Source organism: Vombatus ursinus, unplaced genomic scaffold (genome assembly GCF_900497805.2).
Source record: "Vombatus ursinus unplaced genomic scaffold, bare-nosed wombat genome assembly UNPS02014847.1, whole genome shotgun sequence".
Classification (NCBI taxonomy): Eukaryota; Metazoa; Chordata; class Mammalia; order Diprotodontia; family Vombatidae; genus Vombatus; species Vombatus ursinus.
The window spans coordinates 6608504-6630765 of record NW_020954625.1 but is presented as its reverse complement, the minus strand read 5'-3'; the positions used below and the strand labels follow the sequence as shown (position 1 = coordinate 6630765).

At 38.4% G+C, this 22262-nt stretch overlaps 1 protein-coding gene across 1 annotated transcript in view; it reads right to left on the bottom strand.

Annotated features, from left to right (window-relative positions):
- Window positions 1-22262, bottom strand: part of HERC4 (HECT and RLD domain containing E3 ubiquitin protein ligase 4) — an 85770-nt gene that overhangs the window by 7236 nt on the left and 56272 nt on the right. The window contains exons 16-21 of the mRNA XM_027840514.1: window positions 17709-17828; window positions 9382-9480; window positions 2930-3097; window positions 2578-2721; window positions 1725-1891; window positions 654-720 (exon numbers count right to left, since the gene is read on the bottom strand). Of these exons, the coding sequence (XP_027696315.1) occupies window positions 654-720; window positions 1725-1891; window positions 2578-2721; window positions 2930-3097; window positions 9382-9480; window positions 17709-17828 (765 nt within the window). The remainder of the gene's footprint in view (window positions 1-653; window positions 721-1724; window positions 1892-2577; window positions 2722-2929; window positions 3098-9381; window positions 9481-17708; window positions 17829-22262) is intronic.

Sequence of the window (22262 nt, the reverse complement as noted above, 5' to 3'; positions counted from 1 at the left end):
TCAATATTTCTACCACCACACTACGATCCCCTTCTCCATCCTCCCAAAAAGCCCCCTCACTCCCTCTCCTCTGCTTACTTACATTTTAATCTAGTCTGTAAAGCCCCAGGAAATTTCCATCGTCCCTGATCTTCTCTCAGGGTCCACATGGGACTTTATTCAGCAGGTGCACTAGGTAGCTCTCCTCTAGCATTTATCATAACTTACCAATCATCACACAATTTGAAAGGACCTAAGAATGTGCAATCCAACCCCTTTGACAGATCTGGAAACTAAGGTCCAGAAAAGTTGTGTGACTGACCAACGTCACACAGTTAATCAAGTACCAAATCTGAAAAAAGGTCTTTCAACTCTTTGTTCACTGCTCCTACCACAATAACACACTCCCCTATTCGTTCTTTTTCATTTCAGAATTGGTCTGGAAATGCTGGGAAGGTGGGGGTCATGCCTCTTTGTAACCTTAGTGCTGAACACATGGCAGTGAAGAAATACTCAGCAGTTAACAAAGACTGAGAACCCAATTTTCACCAAGAAATGAGATAAGGAAAAAAATCTACGTGTAAAGTGCTTCCCAATATTCAAATAGAAGGCGACAGAGTTACAGAGAAAGTAACAAGTGGCAGGTTATTCTATAATACACCCTTCTAACTCACCGTAAAGTTAAGACAAAATGTGTCCTCTATATCATCTTCTGGATAATCCAGTAATTGTTGCATGCTTCTGCAAAACAATATATAGGCTCCTTTAAGGTGAAAAAGGATAATTAGGTGTTCTGAACATTTTGCCTATATATATAGCAAAAAAATTTTTTCTAATAACAATAGCTAACATTTACATAGCACCTACGATGTGTGCCAGGCACTCTGCTAAGCCTTTTACAACCACTACCTCATTTTATAGATGAGGAAACTGAGGCAGACAACAGTTAAGTGACTTGCCCAGGTTTACACAATCTACAGTTGCATTTGCCAGGTCTCCCTGACTCAAAGCCTAGCACTCTATCCACTGTATCACCCAGTTGCCTAATATTGCTTTTGGTAGCAATTTAGACTTTCATCAAGTGTATGCTGAAATTCTGCGAAATCTTTTTATCCAATTTTATTCTGTGTCTCTTTCCATGTAGAGGAACCTCAAAGCCAAGCTTGAGAAAATATCCTGGTTTTTTTCTCTTGGTTCTTGTGAAAGAAAAAAAATATCACTCTGAGGCTTTGCTTGCTTCCTCTGAATGCAAATATCATGTGATGTGCACATTTTGAAGAAGTATTTGTTCCATATTACACTTCTATCCCATGCTCTGTGGAATTCAATAAGTAGTAAAAATAAATTTTGGAAACTTCCAGTTGAGAATTTAGCATATCAAAAATAAAATTGATATAAAAGTTTTCACTGAATTTTCAATTTTTTGCCCACATCATCAAAGAACTTTCAGAAAATGCTACTCTCATAAATATGTTCTCTGCTTCCAAAAAATCAGCAATGGTGCCTCAACTCACACCTTTTACAGAAAATACAAATCAGTCCCATTAAACAGTCTTTAATCAGAGAAAAGCTCTGTAGTCACCCTGTTAAAAAGGGCTTCTTGTTTCCATTTCATTACCTTTTACAAGCCATTTAGCAATAATAAAATAAATCTGCTCATTTTAGGCATATAAATGGAGTTTCTGACAGGAACATGTTTTTCTTTCCCTTTCCCCTCCACTCCTACCATGTGTATCCCCACTGACCTCCCAACATCAGGCATTAGCTCCTTCAAATCATCCAGGGAAGCCTTCTTTTTCAGCAGCTTCTTGTACAAAGCCAAAGGAAAATGGAGGTCTACAATAGTAAAGTTATAAATTGCTAATCCACAGATAACTCCAATCAAGTGGAACAAATCACTGTCTTCAAACGTCTATGAATTTCAAAGGGGAAAAAAAAATCAGTGATAACTTGAGGTCACAAAAATTAATTCAAAAATTTTTACTGTAGTAAATAAAAATGAATGTAATATTGCATCTTAAACACAGTCAGTTGGGTTGATCGGTGGGCTCATTGCAGTCTGAGACTCCTAGTAAGAGGATAAAAAGAGTCCTAAACCAGAGCAGGAGTGCCACACAAAATTCCATTCTGTGTACTGGCATTACAAAGAACTCTTAAAAGACACAAGTATCAAGGTAAAGAATAGAAGCAGATTGACCATGACTGACTTCTTCAAACTCCAAGTTCTACAAGTTGAGTAAAGCATCTGAAGGAAGTTTATTCTGATTTAATGGCTTCATTTCTTAAGTGACAAAGCAGAGAAATGGCGACAGTGATCTTCTATGGAACATAATACAATTAAAGTTCATCTTAGATTTCAACTGTGAAAAAAAGATTTCAATGAAGAGGGTCATCTGAATTCACTGGCTGGTTAATCTCTCCCTGACTTACTAATGAAGCTTATGTGGGTAAAGATATGGACAAAAAGCTCAGTCTCGCTGACTACTAAACGTAGGTATTTTTACACCAAATACGTTGAATATCACTGCTAAAATCTGGAAGTTGTTGTGACAAATTACTGTTATCAGAATAACTTGAGCAATTTAGGTACTTTCTTACCTTGTCAGAGAACCAAATGAGTCTAGAATCTTCATAATACCTAAACATGCCATATTTTGGATCCAGTAACTCTCTCATGATGAGCAAGAAAAATTCTTTGCGTACACCTCCTGCATCAACAGCATCTTCTCCTACAAAAATAACCTACAAAAAGCACATTAATTTAAAAACAAATGAAATCGTATTTTGCATGTGAACAGCTTGAATGAAATAGTAAATGATGATTTTTTTTAAAAAACAAAGAGCAGATAAATATGCTCGGTTGGCTACATGACAAACACACATGAAGGCCGAGAAGGACACAGGTCTCTGATTACGCTGCCATCAGAGAGAAAGAAAAATGTTAAATTACCTTTAGTGGCTTTTTGTAATCTATATTCTTCGTCTTCCTAAGAACTTCCATGGCATCGCCTACAATATTTTCTCTACGGACTACAAGAATAAGACAAGGATTCACAGACTCAATCACAGGGAGAAAAAGAGAGGAGACATTCTGTCTGTGGGCCTGGTCGATAGCCATCTGTAAAACAAAATGCTTAAACTTCAGTAGCGGTACTTCTTAGAGATTACTGCTACAAGCTGGACAATACTCATCAGTCAGTCAGTTAATAAGCATTATGACAAACACTGGGCTAAGGGCTAGGGATACAAGAAGAGACAAAAGATAATCCCTACACTCAAGGAACTCACAGTCTAATAAGAGAAACAACAAACAAATTTGTACAGATGAGCTATGTACACAATAAACAGGAAATAATTAAAAGAGGGAAGGCCCTAAAATTAAGAGGCATTGGGAAAGGCTGCCTGAAAAAAATGGGATTTTAGTTGGGAATTAAAGGAAGTTGGGAGGAGCAGATGAGGAGGGAGCACATTCCAAGCATGGGGGACAGCTAGAGAAAATGCATGGAGATGCAGTGCCTTGCTTATTGGACAGTAAGGCTGCCTGTGTGTCACTGGACTGAAGTGTACAAGTGTATATGGAGAGGTGGAAGGTGAAAGAAGACTGGAAAAGGAGGGGGGATAGGAAGAGATAGGTTATTAAGGGCTTTGAAGGCCAAACAGAAGATTTTATATTTGATCCTGAAGGTCATAGGGAGTCACTGGAGTTTATGGAGCAAGGGGCTGACAGGGTTGGAAATGCACTTTGGGAAAATCACTTAGGCAGCTGAATGGAAAATGGATTTGAGTAGGGAGAGACAAGGCAGGAAGACCTATTAAGAAACTTATTGCAATAGTCCAAGAAGGAAGTGAGGAGGGTCTGTACCACAGCGTAGCAGCAATGTCAGAAGAGAGAACGGGGCATATTTGAGAGATGTTGCAAAGGTGAAATCAGCAGAGCCTGGCAAGAGATTGGATACAGGGGGTGAGAGAGAGTGAGGAGCCCAGGATGACTCCTAGGTTGGGAGCCTGGAGGACTAGGAGAATGGTGGTGCCCTCTACAGTAACAGGGAAGACAGGAGGAGGAGGAGAGAGTTTATGGGGAAAGATAAGGAGTTCCATTTTTAAATATGAATCAATTTGACAACCAAAAACCCTTCTTTCTGTTATAAGATCCACAACTTCATAGTCACATGATGCCATCAACAAGTTCTGAACTTTTAACAAAACTGATGAATCTGAGTACTGTGCTGGTCTCTCGAGAGCTCTTGATAACAGCATGGAGCAAAGGCTAAGATTCTACAGACAATAAACTCATCACTTCTTGTTTTCTTTCTTGCCTGCGCTGTGTATGTGATTTCACTTTCATTCACTTTGTTTCTCACTGTCTACAAAACTAGTTTTCCCTTTGTTGTTGTTCTAGGAACGTACATTGTCTATTAGCTCACTGGTTTAGTCAAGATGTCTGAAAAATTAGTCTGTCCATAACTAAAGCAGGAACCTACTGAAGCACTCATCTGTTCCGTTAATAGAATGAGATGAGAGTACTCACATCTCAGGAGAGAATTTCCTTACATGACCATGGATTTGGGGAATATAAAAACATATGAAAAATGAATAGTTTATTAAAGTTAAGGGAAGAGGCTTCAAAAAAACAGTATTATGAAATAGGCCAGAGTCTAATTGAAGGGCATCTTCCTAGTCCCCATCCTTATTTATAGCCTTTTTACCTAGGTTTTCTACCCCAGAGGTTAAAGTCATGAAACTAAGTAGCTGTGGATAAAAAATAAAACAAGCAGCCATACAGCACATTCCATTCAAAGGCTCAAACATGAATAATTAAACTGTGTAACCATCTTCAGAGTAGACTGGATGTGGGCTGTGTGTGTGCGTGCGTGTGTGTGTGTCTCAGTGTAGAGTGACAGAACGCTCAAGAGGAATAAAAGACCCTGGGGTCTGGCCTACTGAGCTCTCATTCGGAAGAAGCCTCTGACACCAGCAAGTCACAACAGAGCCTGAAGAATTCCTCTACACCATTCCCTCCCCATTTCTAAACACACTTGTAGAAAAGCACAATGGCCTAAGGACAGGCTGGCCTTTGGGCCCCAGAGAGCTTCCCCCATTTCTACAAAGTCACTGGCTCAGATGCTTACATGGCACCGGCTCAAGGTTATGAGCTCAACCTCGAGTCAAAGAGGTCAGGCTGGGCCTGGTCTGTCCAGTGACTGCCACCTGAGCTGCATATTCCTCTGAACTGCAGCTCAAAATGCAATGCAGAAGAATAATTTTATTGCATTTTATTACTCTTGCATAGTTTATTTAGAGTGTGTTCAAAAATTTCTACTGCAGACAAAAAAAGAAGACAACACCCTTCAAGAATACCACATGGGTTAATAGGCAAGAAATGACTTGAAATCCATTGTCTTGGTGACATTTGGGGAGAGGCAAGGAAAGTGTGTTGTAAAGCAAAAGGCTTTGCAAATCTTAAAATGGTATACAAATATTATTATTATTGTTATTTGTCATAAGGAGAGAGGGATATTTTTCTGAATAGAAGGCCTCAAGTTTCTGGGAGAAGTTGGAATCTGAGTTATGTCTGGCACTCTAAGTTTATTCCCTATAGTGGCTAGCCAGAGCAAAGTAGGCCAATCAAGTACTCAAATACATCCCCATTTCCTCTACATTATTGCTGAATTCCAAAAGCCAGTATAAAGGGAGCCCCACAAAGCAACAAAGGGCCATTCACTCTTGACTTCAGACCTCCTGTGAGAGGGAACCCACCACCGCCAAGAGCAGTTAATCTACCTCAGAAAGTTCCCTTTCCTGGAGACTTTGGCCTTACAAAGCCCAAACTTGCCAGTGTAATTTCTACCTACTGCTCCTTGCTATGCCCTCTGGGACCAGCTGGAAGATGGCTACCATGTCTCCCTTAAGCTGTCCTGTGTCCAGGTCCAAGCATCAGGAGTTCCTTCAATCACTTCTTAGATGGTATAATTTGGAGGCCTTCTCTAATTTACCAAGGTCCTTGCTAAAAAGTGAAGCCTTGACTAGAACCTAACCCTCCAACAGATATCACCTCACCATAGAAGAGCACAGTAGTAACTCCACCATAGTTCACATTCAGAAAAACATTCTTTGGAAAGTTGCCTAGAACCACATTAACTTTTCTCACTATCCTATTTTACTACTGACTCACATTAACCTTTTAGTACACTAAAATCTCCAGATTTTTCAGATCCCATTTGTATTTGTGAAGTTGATTTTTAAATCTCTATTAAATTTCATCTTATTAGATTGAGCCCAATCTATTAAACTACTGAATTTCCTTGGATATTAACTCTGCCATCCAATATGTTAATTATCCCTCCAAGTTTTGCATCTTCTGCAAATTTAATAAAACAGGCAATACGCCTTCCTTGACATTATGACTAAACAAGTTAAAACAGCACGGGGCTATGGAGAGGTTCTGGGGACCCTCCACTAGAGATGTCTTTCTAAGATGACAACAATCCATTAATATTAACTGTTTGGCCAAGTTTCTTCAACCAGTCCCAAATCTATCTAACTACTATTTCCTTTTCTAGATGTAAACTAAACATACTTTTTATAACATTATAAAATTTTGCAAAGAATGAAAGCTCAGACTAATTATAGTCTATAAATCTTATTCTCTTTCCTTCTTGGAAAATCAGGAAAACCTGATTTATTATGAATGTAATAATTAAACACAAGCATTCCAATATAAGGAGAATAAACAAGAGGATTATGTGAAATTGTGAGCTTATTACTTAGTTTTTTGAAACTGTAGTAAATGTAACAAGGTAGTAATAAATTTGCTCTATTTGTCTTTGGTCTTTTTTGCCAAAGTGAATGTACAAGTGATCTCAGTCCAACTCATCTTCTCCAGCCGATTCCCTTATCTTTCACCCCTATTCTCTCACTAATCTTTAATTTTTCCCCTTCTACTGGCTGTTTCTCACATGCCTCCCCTATCCTCAAATAACCCTCACCTCACTTTGATCCTCTATAGCCTAATGGAACAGCCTTCCTTTCTGGCATCATTTCACTTTAGTCAATGACTTTCCAAGACTCTGCACACACAGTCTAAGGCCTTTTGATTGAATGAGATGTATTCTTACACAGTTTTTACATGGGACTCACCTCAATCACCACATCATAATCTCATCACCACCAACCAACAACTGATGAAGACAGACACCAAACCCTGATGGAGACAGCGCAGGATTCTGAAACCAAAAGCTTTTGGAATAGCAGCATCCCTCAAACCACCAGACCTACTTCCAGCACCTGCAGCTACATTGAGGGGTGAAAGTCCTTCCTCATCACTATCAACAACAGCTTACCAACTGCCACCAACAGGCAAATAGACACGAGAGCCCTGGAAGAGGAAGCACCCCTCAAGTCACCTGTCCTATCTCTAACCCAGGCCTCACAGTCATCATTCACGTTAAGTGACTCCGGTGAAGAAGGGACCAGTTAATGTCACCAACTGCCAATCAAGCTAGAAGCAACTCCTGTTGAGATGCAGCCTGGCAAACGCTCCTGCAGGTGCTACAACCACATTTTTCGAAGACTAAAAAAAAAAAAATTCTGTTATGAAAGTCCTTGGCAAATTCAAATAGTACAACAGGAGAAACAGATATGATTTTCTCAGAGGAAATGGAATTAAACCTTGGTGAGTTGTCTACCCGATTAAAATGTGAGCTGGTAAGAACAGGGACTGTCTAATTTTCCTATTTGAATCTCCAAATCTTAGCATAGCACTTTGCTCAATCAATATTTTTATTCATGCATTCATTTATTCATTCTGCCCTCCCTTTTGTAGCTAACTTCCTTGAGAAGGGAATCCACCACCAGTGTCTCTACTTCCTTTCCTCTCACTTTCTTAATTCTGGCTTCCAACCTCATCATTTAACTGAAGCTTCTCTCTCAAGTTACCAATGATCTCTCAACTGCCAAGCCACATGTCATTTTCTCAATCTTCATCCTCTGTGACCCTTCTGCAGCCTTTGACATGGTCAATAACCCTCCTTTTCTCTCCAGGGTTTTGTGACACTGCTCTCTCCTGGTGCTCCTCCCATCAGCTTGATGGCTCCCTCTCAGTTACCTCTGCTGGATCTCATTCAAGGTTGCACCTAAAGCCTCTCTCCTGGGATCTCTTCTCTTCTCCCTCTATATTACTTCACTTGATGATCTCATCAACTCCCATTGATTCTAATATTTATTTCTAAGCCAATGACTGTCAGATCTATTTATCCAGCCCTAACCACTCTCCTGACATCTAGTGTCCTATCTTCAGCTGTTTACTGGACATCTGTACCAGAGACATCTTAATTTCAACTTCTTCAAAACTGAATTTATTGTATGTAGCCCAAACTTTTCCCCTTCCAAACTTCCTTATTATTCTCAAGGTCACCATCACCCACCTAGTCCCCAAGGCTTACAACCTAGGTGTCACCCTAGATTCTTCGCTCTCTCACCCCCCATATCCAAGCTGTTGATTTCACCTTCTCAACACCTCTCAAATTTGCCCCCCTCCCTCCTCTGACATGGCTACCACTTTGGTGCACCCTGGATGATGGCAACAGTTGGTTGCTTGGTTTGCCTGCCACTTATGCTGTCAAATTAATCTCGTCAAAGCTCAAACCAAAAACTCCAGTGGCTCTTTACTACATCCAGAATCAAAGAGAAAATCTTTTGATTAGCTTTAAAGCCCTTCATAACCAGGCTCCTTTTTCTACCTTTTCCAGTCTTCTTATACCATAAGCCCCTCAGGAACTCTATGATCCCAAAGTGCTGGCCTCCACTCTTCCTTTCCTAGTTGCATCATCATCAGCCATCCCCTAAGCCTGGAACTCTCTCCCTTCTCACCTCTGTCTCTTGGATTCCTCGGCTTCCTTCAAGTTTCAGCTAAAATCCCACCTTCTGTGAAAGCCTTTCCTGATGCCCCTTAATAATGCTAGTGTCTGCCCTCTGAGATGATCACCAGTTCATCCTGTTTATGTTTTGTTTGAGCACAGTTGCATGTATGTGGTCCCCCTGTAAGACTGTGAGCTCCTTGACAGTAGAGACTGTTTTCTGTCTTTCTTTGTACCCAGGTGCTTATAACAGAACGGGGAACATATGAGGTGCTTAATAAATTATTGTGACTGAACTGGAAGAAAACCTTGGCAGTGTTCAGAGAATCTCAGCTGTAAAGGACCTCAAAGGTCTAATGACTCCATAAAACTAATGACAATCCTATTTTAAAGGATACGTTATACTTAACAAATCACAGTCAAAACAAAGAACATAGACATTCCTCTAAAATTTCTGACTACTGGTAAATTTTAAAAATATCTGCTATTTTAAAATACAAAGGATAATACAGTAAATATACCCAAATAATCAGTGAAATATTTTTACCTGCATCTGCAAGACTGCATCTGTTTGTAACAGTGTAGTTTTTGCCTGGGCATCAAATACAAATGGATATGTACAAATTGTAACTGGGATTTCTGTTAACTGGAAGGAAAAAAAAATTAAATATTAACCTATGGACTTGTGATAGAGTACTTTGTATGGAAAATTTTAGAAAAATGACGAAGTTAAACAATGCCATAATAATTTATGTACCTTTTTTCAAAATTACATTAGTTTATTTTGCCAGTTCTGACACTTTTATATTCTAACATAACGAGATATTGCTCATTTTTGAGTACTACAAAATACTCATTGGATGTACCCTCTTGTGACAGATTACATTCCTCGCTCAGTAAGCCTTTGGGTCTCAGTGAGTAGCTGTGGCTGGAACAATGCATCACTTAACAGGTTTTTTCCTGAATACCCGATCTTCACCTAACTAAGGCATGAAAGAAATTGGTTTTTAATTCCAGGTTAGGACAACAGTACCAAGAATGTTTAAAATGCCAAATAGAGGCATTATTCTTTTAAAGATGAGCAAAATTACAAGTTTAAGTGTAAGGGAAGGCTGATCAAGGGGAGTAATTCAATTTTATAGGAATACTTCTCTGTAAAGAGCAAACATGTCCCCACCAGTACTTCATTAAGAGGACAAAAAGAATGCCTGATTGATTTTCATTGAAGAGGGTGCTCCCAAGATTTGGTTGGCTGGGACTCTTGGGAGGTCAAACTTTGGGGAGAGAACCAACTCTTGTGAGAGGAGCTTTTCCTTTAAGCTGGCATATAAAGCCAATAACCTACTAAGCACATTTTTCACTTTTTTCCTGTTCAGTGGACAAACCAGATTACAGTAGAGAGGAACTAAGTTTGGACAGCAGGGTTAAGGAAACATGCCTATGGTCTCCTTTAGCAGACTGTCAATAGCTGCCTTATAGTAGAAGCACATGGAAGTTACATGTATTCACTCATATCCTTCCCACTTGTCAAGGGAAAAGATTTCCTGATAACCAAAGAGAGTGCAACAGCTGGGACACCGGTGGAATATTAATCATTCCTGCAAAAGTACTTGGTAGAGCTGACATATACTTTCATACGTGGCCCCAAGCTGTTCCTGGACAATGTTCCTAAATGCAACCCTCCTAGAGAAGAGAGGAATTTCTTAGGTGTTACAATCCCAGAATCTAGCCTTCTAGACTTTTTGGAGGCTGCTTCATGAATAACCACAAGATGGAGAATGTGGAGATCTGACATTACAGAGACAGAATGTAAATTCTCAAGCACCTACCACCACTTAGAAAAAAGAAGAGCATCAGGGAAGGACTAAAGTCATGAGACATGGTGCTTTGCTTCCTCCTATTACCAAGGGTGATTGAGTCAGTACAGATTGAAAGGGTACAATGTTGCCTATCCAGTAATCCCATCATACGTTTGCCTCATTGTGGCAGTCCAAACTACTTGGGCAATTATGAGCCTGGGAAGGGACTGTGTAGCAGGAGCCTGTGACAGAGCAAGGGAGTCACTAGAATGCTAGAGTATTGCCCTGCTGACAATTCCAAGTTCTGTTTCTTGCAAGGAAAGACACTGCGACGTGTTTATGTATTTTCTATACCTATTTATGGGTTCCTGAGAGTCCCCTGAGCTCCTGAGTCCTTTGTGCCTTCCCCATTTTCTGTGGGGTTGGGGAAAAAAGGTTGTCCTATACCTGTGATGCATCTATTATTCTGAGTGCTTATATTAGGACTAGGACCCTCTTTCACCTACATTTGGAGATTTCCTATAATGAATGATGAGTGGAAGGCAAAAAAAAAAAAAAAAAGCACAAAAAAGAAAATGGAAAAGGCTCCCCTAATTCCCCAAGTTTAGATCTGGCCTGTGTAAACCCAGAGTTGGGGAGGGGGCGCACCCAGGTCATAGATTAAATATTTCACTGAGTCACATAAGAAAAAGCATCCCCCAAACTAAAGATGTGGAAGGTCATGTGCCACTACTTAATACTCATCATTAACTTTTGCTGCTTCCTGCCACAGCATACAATTTCCCTTACTACATGTATCTGACATCATAACGATTACCACTTAGCTAGGCTTAACCAATAATGTTTTGATATGCTTGTGTCCAATGATTATAATAGCCAATCAGTAGAATAAATAAGTCATTAGGTACAGAGAAAAAAATGACTCAATACTAATGTAATCAACTTATTTCACATTGTCAGATATCAGCCAGTTAACAGAGAATTCAAAGTCCTACGAGATACTGGATAGCACCCTTCTGCTACTAAGCATCTACTGAACATTTTGATGAAGGAAATCTTGATGTGTTATTTCCTCCCAATTGCACGCACAACTCCTTCTATTTATGGATGCTGTCACACAGATTATACTAATGAATAGGAGGTAAGGCTGTTTGTTTTTAAAATCTATTAAATTTAAGTGACAGAAAAAGAACAAAACAAAAAGGGTTTAAAAAATTCCCTTTTTACTTAAAAGTTATGTGTGTTAATGACATGGTTTGGGGCTGTACAAACATTCATCCAAATTGCTAGAGCTTTTAAAAATAGCCATATTTATAGAGCAATACATAAAAGTGACAGAGTTGACAACAATTATCTGCCTATATCCTTTTACTTATAGAATTTAAAGATATGAATAGTTCTTGGTGGCCTACCACATTTTCACTTTTTATATTTTTATGTTTCGGTATTGGGTATAGCATTATTTAAATATAATGAGAGTGATTTTTCTTTAACATGTGATGTCAAATCTTTGTAGTTCTGTTTACCCGGTACTTTGAGGTTCATGAAACATTCTTCACATAACAACACTTTAAGATACATAGTGTAAAGATCATAATCATCATTTTTAAATAAATGCAAACTGAGGCAGAGAGAAGCTGTTATTTGCCCAGCATCATACAGCTATTAAGTGTCAGGACTAGGGCTTGAGCTCAGGTCTCCTGATTCCAAGAACACTGATCTCCTGAGAACACATTTCAGATTTTATTATAAAGGTAATTAGGAAAACAAGAATTCATTTTATAGCGATCTTAGCTGCAACAAACCTGGTACAGAATACCTGTATGTCCACAAAGGAAGTTACTCTTAGCTAATTTTCCACAGAAAATGCTTAGGGCCTAAATGTGGTCATTTAAACAAACTCATTCTTCTTATATCATATGACATTTAGAATCATAAAAAATGAAAAGGGTAACCTTTGGATGTACTGTCACAAAACCAAGACAAAGATGATTTGTTTCATTTTGAAAATAAGTTTGTATTACCAAACTTACCTCAGTCAATCCATGGTTGATATCCTAAGACAGCAATGTAGAATGTAGCAACAATGAGGAAACAGCAGTGTTAGTGTCCAAATTTAACTATTTCTATTCAAAGCAGCAATTCAAAATCTTTTTTCTCTGCAGGTATTTAATTGAATTAATAGGACAATCCAAAACGTATTTTTTAAAACTGTCCTTTCTACACAGTGCATACAGTGCACTTAAAAAAAATTTTATTTTATATTCCTTTGCCTCAGCTTCTTCATCATTATAAGACAAGGGATGATGAACAGAATGAAATTTGGTTTCCTTCCACTGCATTCAACTACAGAGATGCCCAAGTTTATTCTTTGCTATTTTCAGATTATGTAAGCTGTCAAGAGCATGTAAACACCTTTTCAGAATTGTACTCAATCAAGGGAATTAGGGGTCTCCTGGCACAACCTTGATTCAATCTTAACAAAGTCATGTTGTCACTCAATGGCTCAGTTTTTTCATCTGAAAAATGGCAAGAATGTTCCTCAGAAATGTATTAATTTTAGTAAAATGCTTCAAGTTTGACATGTACAAAGTGCTATGATGAAGCAAAAGGATTCTTCTACTTTATGGAAAGAATCTGTAGCGGAAGTTGATCAAGGTCCTTGGACAAGTGACTTTTGCACTAAATAAAGCAGATACTACTGAGAAGGCAAATTAATTCCTGTGATCACTAACGTGAATGGGAAACAGTCTATTAAGAGTGAATTTCCTGGTCAAGAGAAATAAATGAAAACATAAGAAAGCAACCAAAGCTTTTGGGGAGGGTGAGTTCTGGGCTTGTGATATCTCTGAATGAAGAGCTACCAACAAGGACATTTCACTTACCACACTGCAGATCTGCCACCTACTCTGTAGCTTATAGCCTTGGCAGGGCTCCTGGGTCACTTAACTGACAGGTGGCTCAATCTGCTCAGAGACACAGAGCCAGAACTGTGTCCAAGGGGAACCTGAATCCAGGTTATTCTGGCTCTAAGGCCAGCTTTCTACTAGACCAGGCTGCCTCTTAAACAAGATATTTGAACATAAAAGTAAAAATGAAAACAAAAACCAAGGGAAAGTCAAAGGAAGTTGGAGGGTAGAGAGGAGAAAAAGAGAAGTTTATGAAAGAGATGGTGGTTAAAAGATAAAGGAAGGTTGCCTCATGAAACTAGAGATGACAAACTTAGCATGGCCACAAATCCCTAAGGTGCAGCCCAGAGAGATAGAGTTTTATCATTGAATGATAAAAATGAAGTCAGATAACTAAACATTCCTATATGTACAGATCTTCTTGCCCAGTAGAGTTCAAAAGGAAAATAAAGTAGGAGACTGACTTTAAGGCTATAACTCAACATTTCAATTTGAAGTGTAAAGAAAGTTAAGAATAACAAAACTCTAATTACCGTAGTCAGTTCCTCTGAGTAAGAAAATAAAAATCTCATAACAACTGGTTATAAATGGGGTACATGGTGCAACAAGTCACTGAATATAGCCCCCTTGGTGCCCCTATGACCACCTATTTCTGAAATACGGTTGTTTTCCATCAGGGCTCATGGAAATTAGGTCAGGATGGGCCTAATTTCAGTCTCTATATACTCTGGCAACATGGGCAAGAAAAACCTAGAAGTAATCACAGTAACCAATCAGATCCCAAGATGGCAAGTTCTAGCCTAAAAATTTTAGTGGTTGCTTTTAGTAAAAGTTGGAGAATACCAAGGGCTTCCTGTGACTAATCTGAGGCAGAAGAGTCAACATATAAAGAACTACTTTTGATTTTTATGACCATGACTCCAAGACTGAATTACAAAAACAGAGTTGGAGGTTGAAAGCCAGGGAAGGTAGCAAAAAGTTGGTTGATGAAACTGAATCAAAAGATAGAGGAACAAGGGTTTCCACAGCAAACAGAAAGCATAGAGCTAAGACATGTTACTTCTTCTCATACTAACACAAATTTGGCGATTTGAACCTGAAGAAAGACAAGAGATAGACACTAGGCCAAAGTACAGCAGGACAATAGGTCTGCAGAAAACAGGAGCCAAGGGAAGAGCTGTCTGGGGGTTTCCCTCCCTTCATGCCTCTCTTCTAACACAAAATAGCAGCAGTAAAACATTCTATATGAGGGTCTTACTCTGGCATTACTAGAATGGTGGGTGGCCAGAGCTCCTACAACACATATAGCAAACATCTAAAGTTTATCTTTAAAGCTCACAAAAGCTCTGACTGCCAAGAAAACAATGCAACAACCCACCAAGATGAGCAGCTGTTGTTCTTGGAAACACTTGCATGCAATTTAGCAGGCAGGGGGCTAGGTGTTAACCCACTGCCTTAAAGTGCAACCCCTCACACTAATGCACTGTTGGTGGAGTTGTGAACTGATGCAACCATTCTGGAGGACAATTTGGAAATATTCCCAACGGGCTACAAAACTGTGCATACCCTTTGATCCAGCAATACCACTACTATGTCTGTATTCCAAAGAGATCATAAAAAGAGAAAGGTGGGACCTATTTGTACAAAAATGTTTACAGCAGCTCTTTTTGGGGTGGCAAAGAATTTGAAAATGAGGGGATGCCCATTAATTGAGGAATAGCTTGACAAGTTGTGGCATGTGATTGTGATGGAATACCAATGCGCTATAAGAAATGACTAGCAGGATGCTTTCAGAAAAACCTGAGAAGACTTAAATAAACTAATGCAAAGTGAAGTAAGCAGAAAAAGGAAGGGCAATATTGAATGATGATCAACTGTGAATGACTCAGCTATTCCCAGCAATACAATGATCCAAGACAATTCCAAAGGACTAATGATGAAAAAATGCTATCTACCTCCAGAGAAAGAACCAAGGGTGTCTGAATGCAGATCAAAGTGTATGTTTTAAAATTTTCTTCATTTTTCTTGGGGTTTCTTTGGGTGAGGTCTGTTTTCTTTTGCAATGTCCCTAATATGGAAGTGTTTTGCATGACAACACACATACTTAATCTATATCAAACTGCTTGCCTTCTCAAGGAGGGGGAAGGGGTGACAGGGAAGAAGGAGGAAGCGGGGGAAAATTTAGAACTCAGATGTTAACTTTTCTTTTACATGTAATTGAGAAAAAAAATTTTTTAAAAGACAAAAACCACAAAACCCAAAGAGCAGAGTCTCCCTGCAAATGCCTCCCCAGGGACTGACCCAGTTCTCTAACCTGCCACTAGGAGTATAAGTGGTTCTAGTTCTGTCCTATGTAAACTGGGAAAGGGAGAAAAACAGTATTTATTTAGAAATCCCCCAGGTCTAAAATGAAAAGGTCTGCTGCCATTACCACCTAGGGCCTGTCACAGACAAAAAAAAGTACTCCTTCGGGTGTGGTCAGAAAATGTGATCCTTAAGCCACTTCTACAATGATAAAAACAATAACGGCCACACACGTATTTACATATCTATCCACCTATTATTTATTTATCATCTATCTCTATTTCTTTATCATCTAGCTATCAATCTAAAATCTATCACCTCCATCACTCCATCACTCACTCTATTATCTTTAACTACTACCTATCTCTTTATCTATCTCCCTATCATCTATCATTTCTCTCTCACCTTTATTTATCATCTATCTATCCATCATCTATCTCTCTCTCTCCCGACCCCATCTATCTAATCTATATATAAATAGTATCTTAGAGTTTTTCAAGTACTTTCTCCAGTGATCTCCTTAAGGCAGAATGTACAAATATTATCCCCAAATGAAGACACTGAAGTTTGAAGAAGTTCAGTGACTTGTCTATGGTCAAACACATGGTAATCAATTAACATTTATTTAGTGCTAAACACTGGGAATAAAAAAAGGGGCAAAAGATAGTCTCTGCCCTCAAGGAGCTTACAATCGAATAAATGATCTAAGAGTAAATGATAAAATGGGGACCTGAACCCAGACCTTCTTCCTAGGTATGGTGCTGGGCTCTGATATACCACGCAGCTTCTGAGAGTAAACTAAGTTTTAAAATTCCACACTACTTTGACTAGGAACAAGAGAATGAATCCTGAAACACCCTAATGAAGCTGGGAATAAGGGATTTTGTCCTGGCTCACAAGAAGAGACATTTACATAGTGCTTTAAGGTTTAAAAAACACTCTACGTACATTATTTCATAAGCTACAGTCTAGGTTTTATCCCCCTTGTTCAGATGAGGAAACTGAGGTTCAGAAGTGTAACACAACTTACCATGATCATAGAGCTATGTGTTTAAGGTAGGATATAAACCCAAATATGGAGCTACTTACTCCAAATTCTATTTTTCTAGATCAAACTTTTATATATCTAGGAAAATTATTCTTTAAAAATTATCTTTTAATGGGTATGGTTTTTTTTAATTAGATGGTGCTTTTTCTGTCATGGGACACAAATATCATTAATATATACAGAAGGACCTAAAATCTTAATTTGAGGTTTCTCTGTTTGAAATATAAATTTGAACAGAGGGAAAGGTAGCAAAGTAAGTACACAGCTGTGGCCATATTTCAAAACACCAACTATGAAAAAAGACAAATAGGAAAGGGAAAGGAAGGAGAGGAAGAAGTGAAAAAGGACAACACACAAGACCTGATGCTTCCTACTTTGAAGAACTCAGAGGTCTTCTTGCAGTCGCTTTTGAGACACTGCTCACCTTTACAAAGGTAAATGTATTCTCAAGACATTTCCAATACCAACTGAATTCAATTAAAATTTAATAAAGACCTACTACTATGTTAGATAATGGGAAACACAGATTAAAAACCACCACCACCCCTTTCCTTAAGGAACTTATAATAGCAAAGTATACAAATCCAAGGGAATGCAATATCACACCTGCATTTTCTATAAGACATCATTTTGGTTTTTTTCTTATACAAGTGGAATATTGATTTATAAATCATGTGCTATATACAATTTACGTGCAATGTGTTTAAATTTTAAAGATAAGTGTTTGACGTTTGTCTCAAGAGATGGCTCCATTTTGTTTCTCAAAAAAGACAGAAATGTAAAAAGCAATCACAGTATAAGCGAGCAGACATACCATTCCATAGGCCTGCTGTTGGACCCAGTTGATGTAGTCATTCCGTATGTCTATTAATTCTTGCACTTCATGAATATAAAACTTGTCATATTGTATAATCTGTCCTGTTCTCTCATTTACCTGTGGAAAAAAGAGACTACTACTTACATATCACTGCACTGTATATATGTACGTATATTTTTAAGTGGCTTAATATAAAGAACATTTTTCACAGACTGAGCAATCCTGAAAAACATAAACGCTCTGGAGCAATTTTTCACCTAAATCAGTTTCATTCATTCATCCAAAGTTCACTGTAGGCCCACTACATGCAAAGCAGTGAGTGAGAAACACAAAAGAGTACAAAGACACAAGACACAATCCCAACTCTGCAAGTACAATCAAGTACAGACAGAAGACATATGAAGACAGATACTCCAGGAGAGGGAGCATGTAGGCTAGAATGGAAAGAAAATTGGCCCAGTAGCCAAGAAGACCTGAGTTCAAGTCTTGCTTGACATAAGATTCATGCTGCGTCTCCCAGGGCAAGTCATATAACCTCAGTTCTCAGACAATCCTAAAATGGTTAAGGCGCAGAGAAGGTGCCAACCTGCATCGATAGAAGGAGTTTTCTCATCTGGGAGCTCCCTAATCAAATGAAAACACAAGTCCAATTGTTATCTCTGCATCTTGTATATTACACGCCATAAGAAAGATACAAAATAAAGAAATACAGATATTCTAAGGACTATATAACTTCTATCTAGTGTTGTTAAAGGGTTCATGAATCTAGACCTTGAAGAACGGGAATGATTATAATAGACAAGTGTGGCACTGACAAGACACTTTAGGCAGAGGTACTACCACAGACAAAACATGTGGCAGTAAGAACACAAGCGCTGAGGATGGAGGGTGCTGAACAGTGCAGTTTAACCAAAGTTAATGGCATATATATTCATCTTTTGATATAGTAAAATATAAAGCTGGAAAGGTAGGTTGGAAGCTGGTTGTAAGGAGTCTTGAACATTAGTTTAAAGCTTATGGTTTTATTCAAAAGACGATGGGAATCCCCTAAAGGTTTATAAAGAAGATAACGAAATGATTGAAGGATCGTAGTACACCATGATTAGTGTTACAATGCTCCCCAAAAGACTAGAGTAGGGACAGAATGGATGTAGGAAGAAGGGTCTGACCTGAGGTGATCACAAAATGGAGACTGGGAAGAAGGCAGTGGATGTCAGAGACATTACAAAGCAATAAATGATTAGAGTCAGTAACAAACTGGATTAAGGGATGAAATCACCCCTTAATAATACAGGTAATTAAGAGAAAAAGGGAAGTAAAAAGTAGGAACTGGTTTTGTGGGAGGTGGGTACAGAGAAGAGAAACTAAGATCTGATTTATGATTTGTTGAGTTTGTGGTGCTGGCAGGACATTCAAATAGAACTGTTCAGAAGCAAAGGCAATCAGAAAAACAGTACTGAAGCCTGAGAGAGAGATATTAGCAAAGGAGGTTCTCTAATGATGATTTTCAGGCAGATAGGAAAAAATCAATTAAGCTATGGGTAGGTCTACTTTCCAGGCTCTCCAAAGCTCTGTAACATATATTTCAATCAAAGAAATGCTTATGATATAACAGTTCACAATGAAAAGTACAATTAGTACAGGTATAGCACAAGAACAAAAGAATTACTTTAAATCTTATTAATCTCAACCAAAATCTTAATCCCATCATAATAATCCAAGGATTAAAAGGAAAAGCAGTTAAGACTATTGGAAACCAGGAGGAAAATGATGGATTCACATTGGGAAGCTAAAGAAAAAAGTCAGAAGCCTCATAAGAAATCCAAAGTTATTTTTTTCAAATTTATTTTTTAAATGGAGGATATATATAACATTCTGAAAAAGAAACAACAAAGAGTGGGTAGCTCACTCACATCACCAGACACAGGCCTGACATCTAACACGTTCAACTAAAACCAGGCTCTTTAGAAAGGTAACCATCAGCTTGGCCACTAAGCAAAAACACCCGAGATTATGCTTTACCAATCTGATCTTTCTATTCCCTATAAGAAGATAATTATACATCATTTTACATCATCAAAAGGACTATGAAACCTCAAGATATAAAGAATGTGGTAATAATGATAGCATAACATTTACATTGCACCTACTGTGCGCCAGGCACTGGGTTAAGTGCTTTACAATCATCATCTCATTTGATCTTCACAACACCCCTGGGAGTTAGGGGCTCTTATTATCCTCATTTTAAGGAGAAGAGACCGAGGCTGAGAGAGGTAAAATTATTTGCCCAAGTGTCTGAGGCTGGATTTGAATTCAAGTTTTCCTGACTCCAGGTTAGGTACACTGTGGAGCCACCTAGCTGCAGAATGTGCTGCATTAATTCATCAGTTTTTCTGAAGGATCAGTCTTTTTTTTTTTTAAAGGCAATTGGGGTTAAGTGACTTGCCCAGGGTCACATAGCTAGTGAATGTCAAGTGTTTGGTCTGAGGCTGGGATTTGAACTCAGGTCCTCCTGACTTCAGGGCTGGTGCTCTATCCACTGCGCCACCTAGCTGTCCCTCTGAAGGATCAGTCTTTTTTTTTCTTTTTTTTTTTTATTAATTTATTTTGATTTATCAATAATCATTTCCATATGCTTTTAACTTTAAAATTTTTCTCCCCCTTCCTCCCCACCCTCCCCAAGACGGCGCACAATCTGATATAGGCTATACATTTACATTCATATTAAACATATTTTCACATTAGTGATGTTATAAGTAGAAATTAAAACCAATAGGAGGAACCATCAGAAAGAGGAAATAAAACTCAACAGAAGAGAAAAAAAAATAACAATTCAGTTTCCATAGTTCTTTGTTTGGGTGTGGATAGCATTTTCCATCACAAGGCCTCTGGAGATGTCTTAGATCCTTGTATTGCCAGGAAGGGTTAAGTTTATCAATATTAGTCATCACAAGATGTGGCTGTTATTGTGTACAACGTTCTCTTGGTTCTGTTCACTCAGCATCAGTCCATACAAGTCTTTCCAGGTTTTTCTGAAGTCAGCCTGTTCATCATTTCTTATAGCACAATAGTATTCCATCACATTCATATACCACAACTTGTTCAGCCATTCCCCAGTTGATGGGCATCCCCTCAATTTCCAATTCTTTGCCACCACAAAAAGAGCTGCTATGAATATTTTTGTACATGTAGGTCCTTTTCCCATTTGTGTGATCTCTTTGGGATATAGCCCTAGAAGTGCTATTGCTGGGTCAAAGGGTATGCACATTTTTATAGCCTTTTGGGCATAGTTCCAAATTGCTCTCCAAAATGGTTGGATCATTTCACAACTCCACCAACAATGCATTAGTGTTCCAATTTTACCACATTCTCGCCAACATTTATCATTTTCCTGTTTTGTCATGTTGGCCATTCTGATAGGTGTGATGTAGTACTCAGAGTTGTTGTGATTTGCATTTCTCTAATCAATAGTGATTTAGAGTATTTTTTCACATGACTATAGATGGCTTTAATTTCTTCATCTGAGAACTGTCTGTTCATATCCTTTGACCACTTGTCAATTGGGAAATAGCTTGTATTCTTATAAATTTGACTTAATTCTCTATATATTTCAGAAATGAGGCCCTTATCAGAGAGACTGGTTATAAAAATTCTTTCCCAATTTTCTATCTTCCTTCTAATCTTAGTTGCATTGGCTTTGTTTGTGCAAAAACTTTTCAATTCAATGTAATCAAAATTATCTATTTTGCTTTTCATAATGTTCTCTATCTCCTGTTTGGTCATGAATTCTTCTGTTCTCCATAGATCTGACAGGTAAACTATTCCTTGTTCTCTCAGTTTGCTTATAGTATCAGCCTTTATATCTAAATCATGTACCCATTTTAACTTTATTTTGGTATACGGTGTGAGACTTTGGTCTATGTCTAGTTTCTGCCATACTCTTTTCCAGTTTTCCCAGCAGTTTTTTTCAAAGAGTGGGTTCTTATCCCAGAAGCTGGGGTCTTTGGGTTTATCAAATAATAGATTACTATAGTCACTGACTACTGTGTCTTGCATATTTAACCTATTCCACTGATCCACCACTCTATTTCTTAGCCAGTACCAAGCAGTTCTGATGATTGCTGCTTTATAATACAATTTAAGATCTAGAATGGCTAGGCCACTGAAGGATCAGTCTTAACCATTATCACCAAAGCTATGTCTCTCATTATGCTATTTGGAGTATTAAAAAAGCTTTGGCCAATGTATTTCCATATGGCATGATGGGAAAGAGAAGCATACACTCCCACTAAGGGTGGGGTATAAATGTTTTACAGGAGGCTCTTGGCTGGGGGGTGGGGGTGGGGAGGGGAGGGAGTTTGCACAGATGACACATTTTTTAGTTTAATCTGTATCACCAGCATTTCTCCATCACTTTAACCTATACAATCAACAAAACGACAAATCAAGCCCTGATTCGAAGTGTTTGCTATTTTTCAAGGCATAAATGCTCACGATGAAAATTTAACAATCTGCTTTCTCCAAGCTGGCTCAGCTCCTTTAAGTACTACT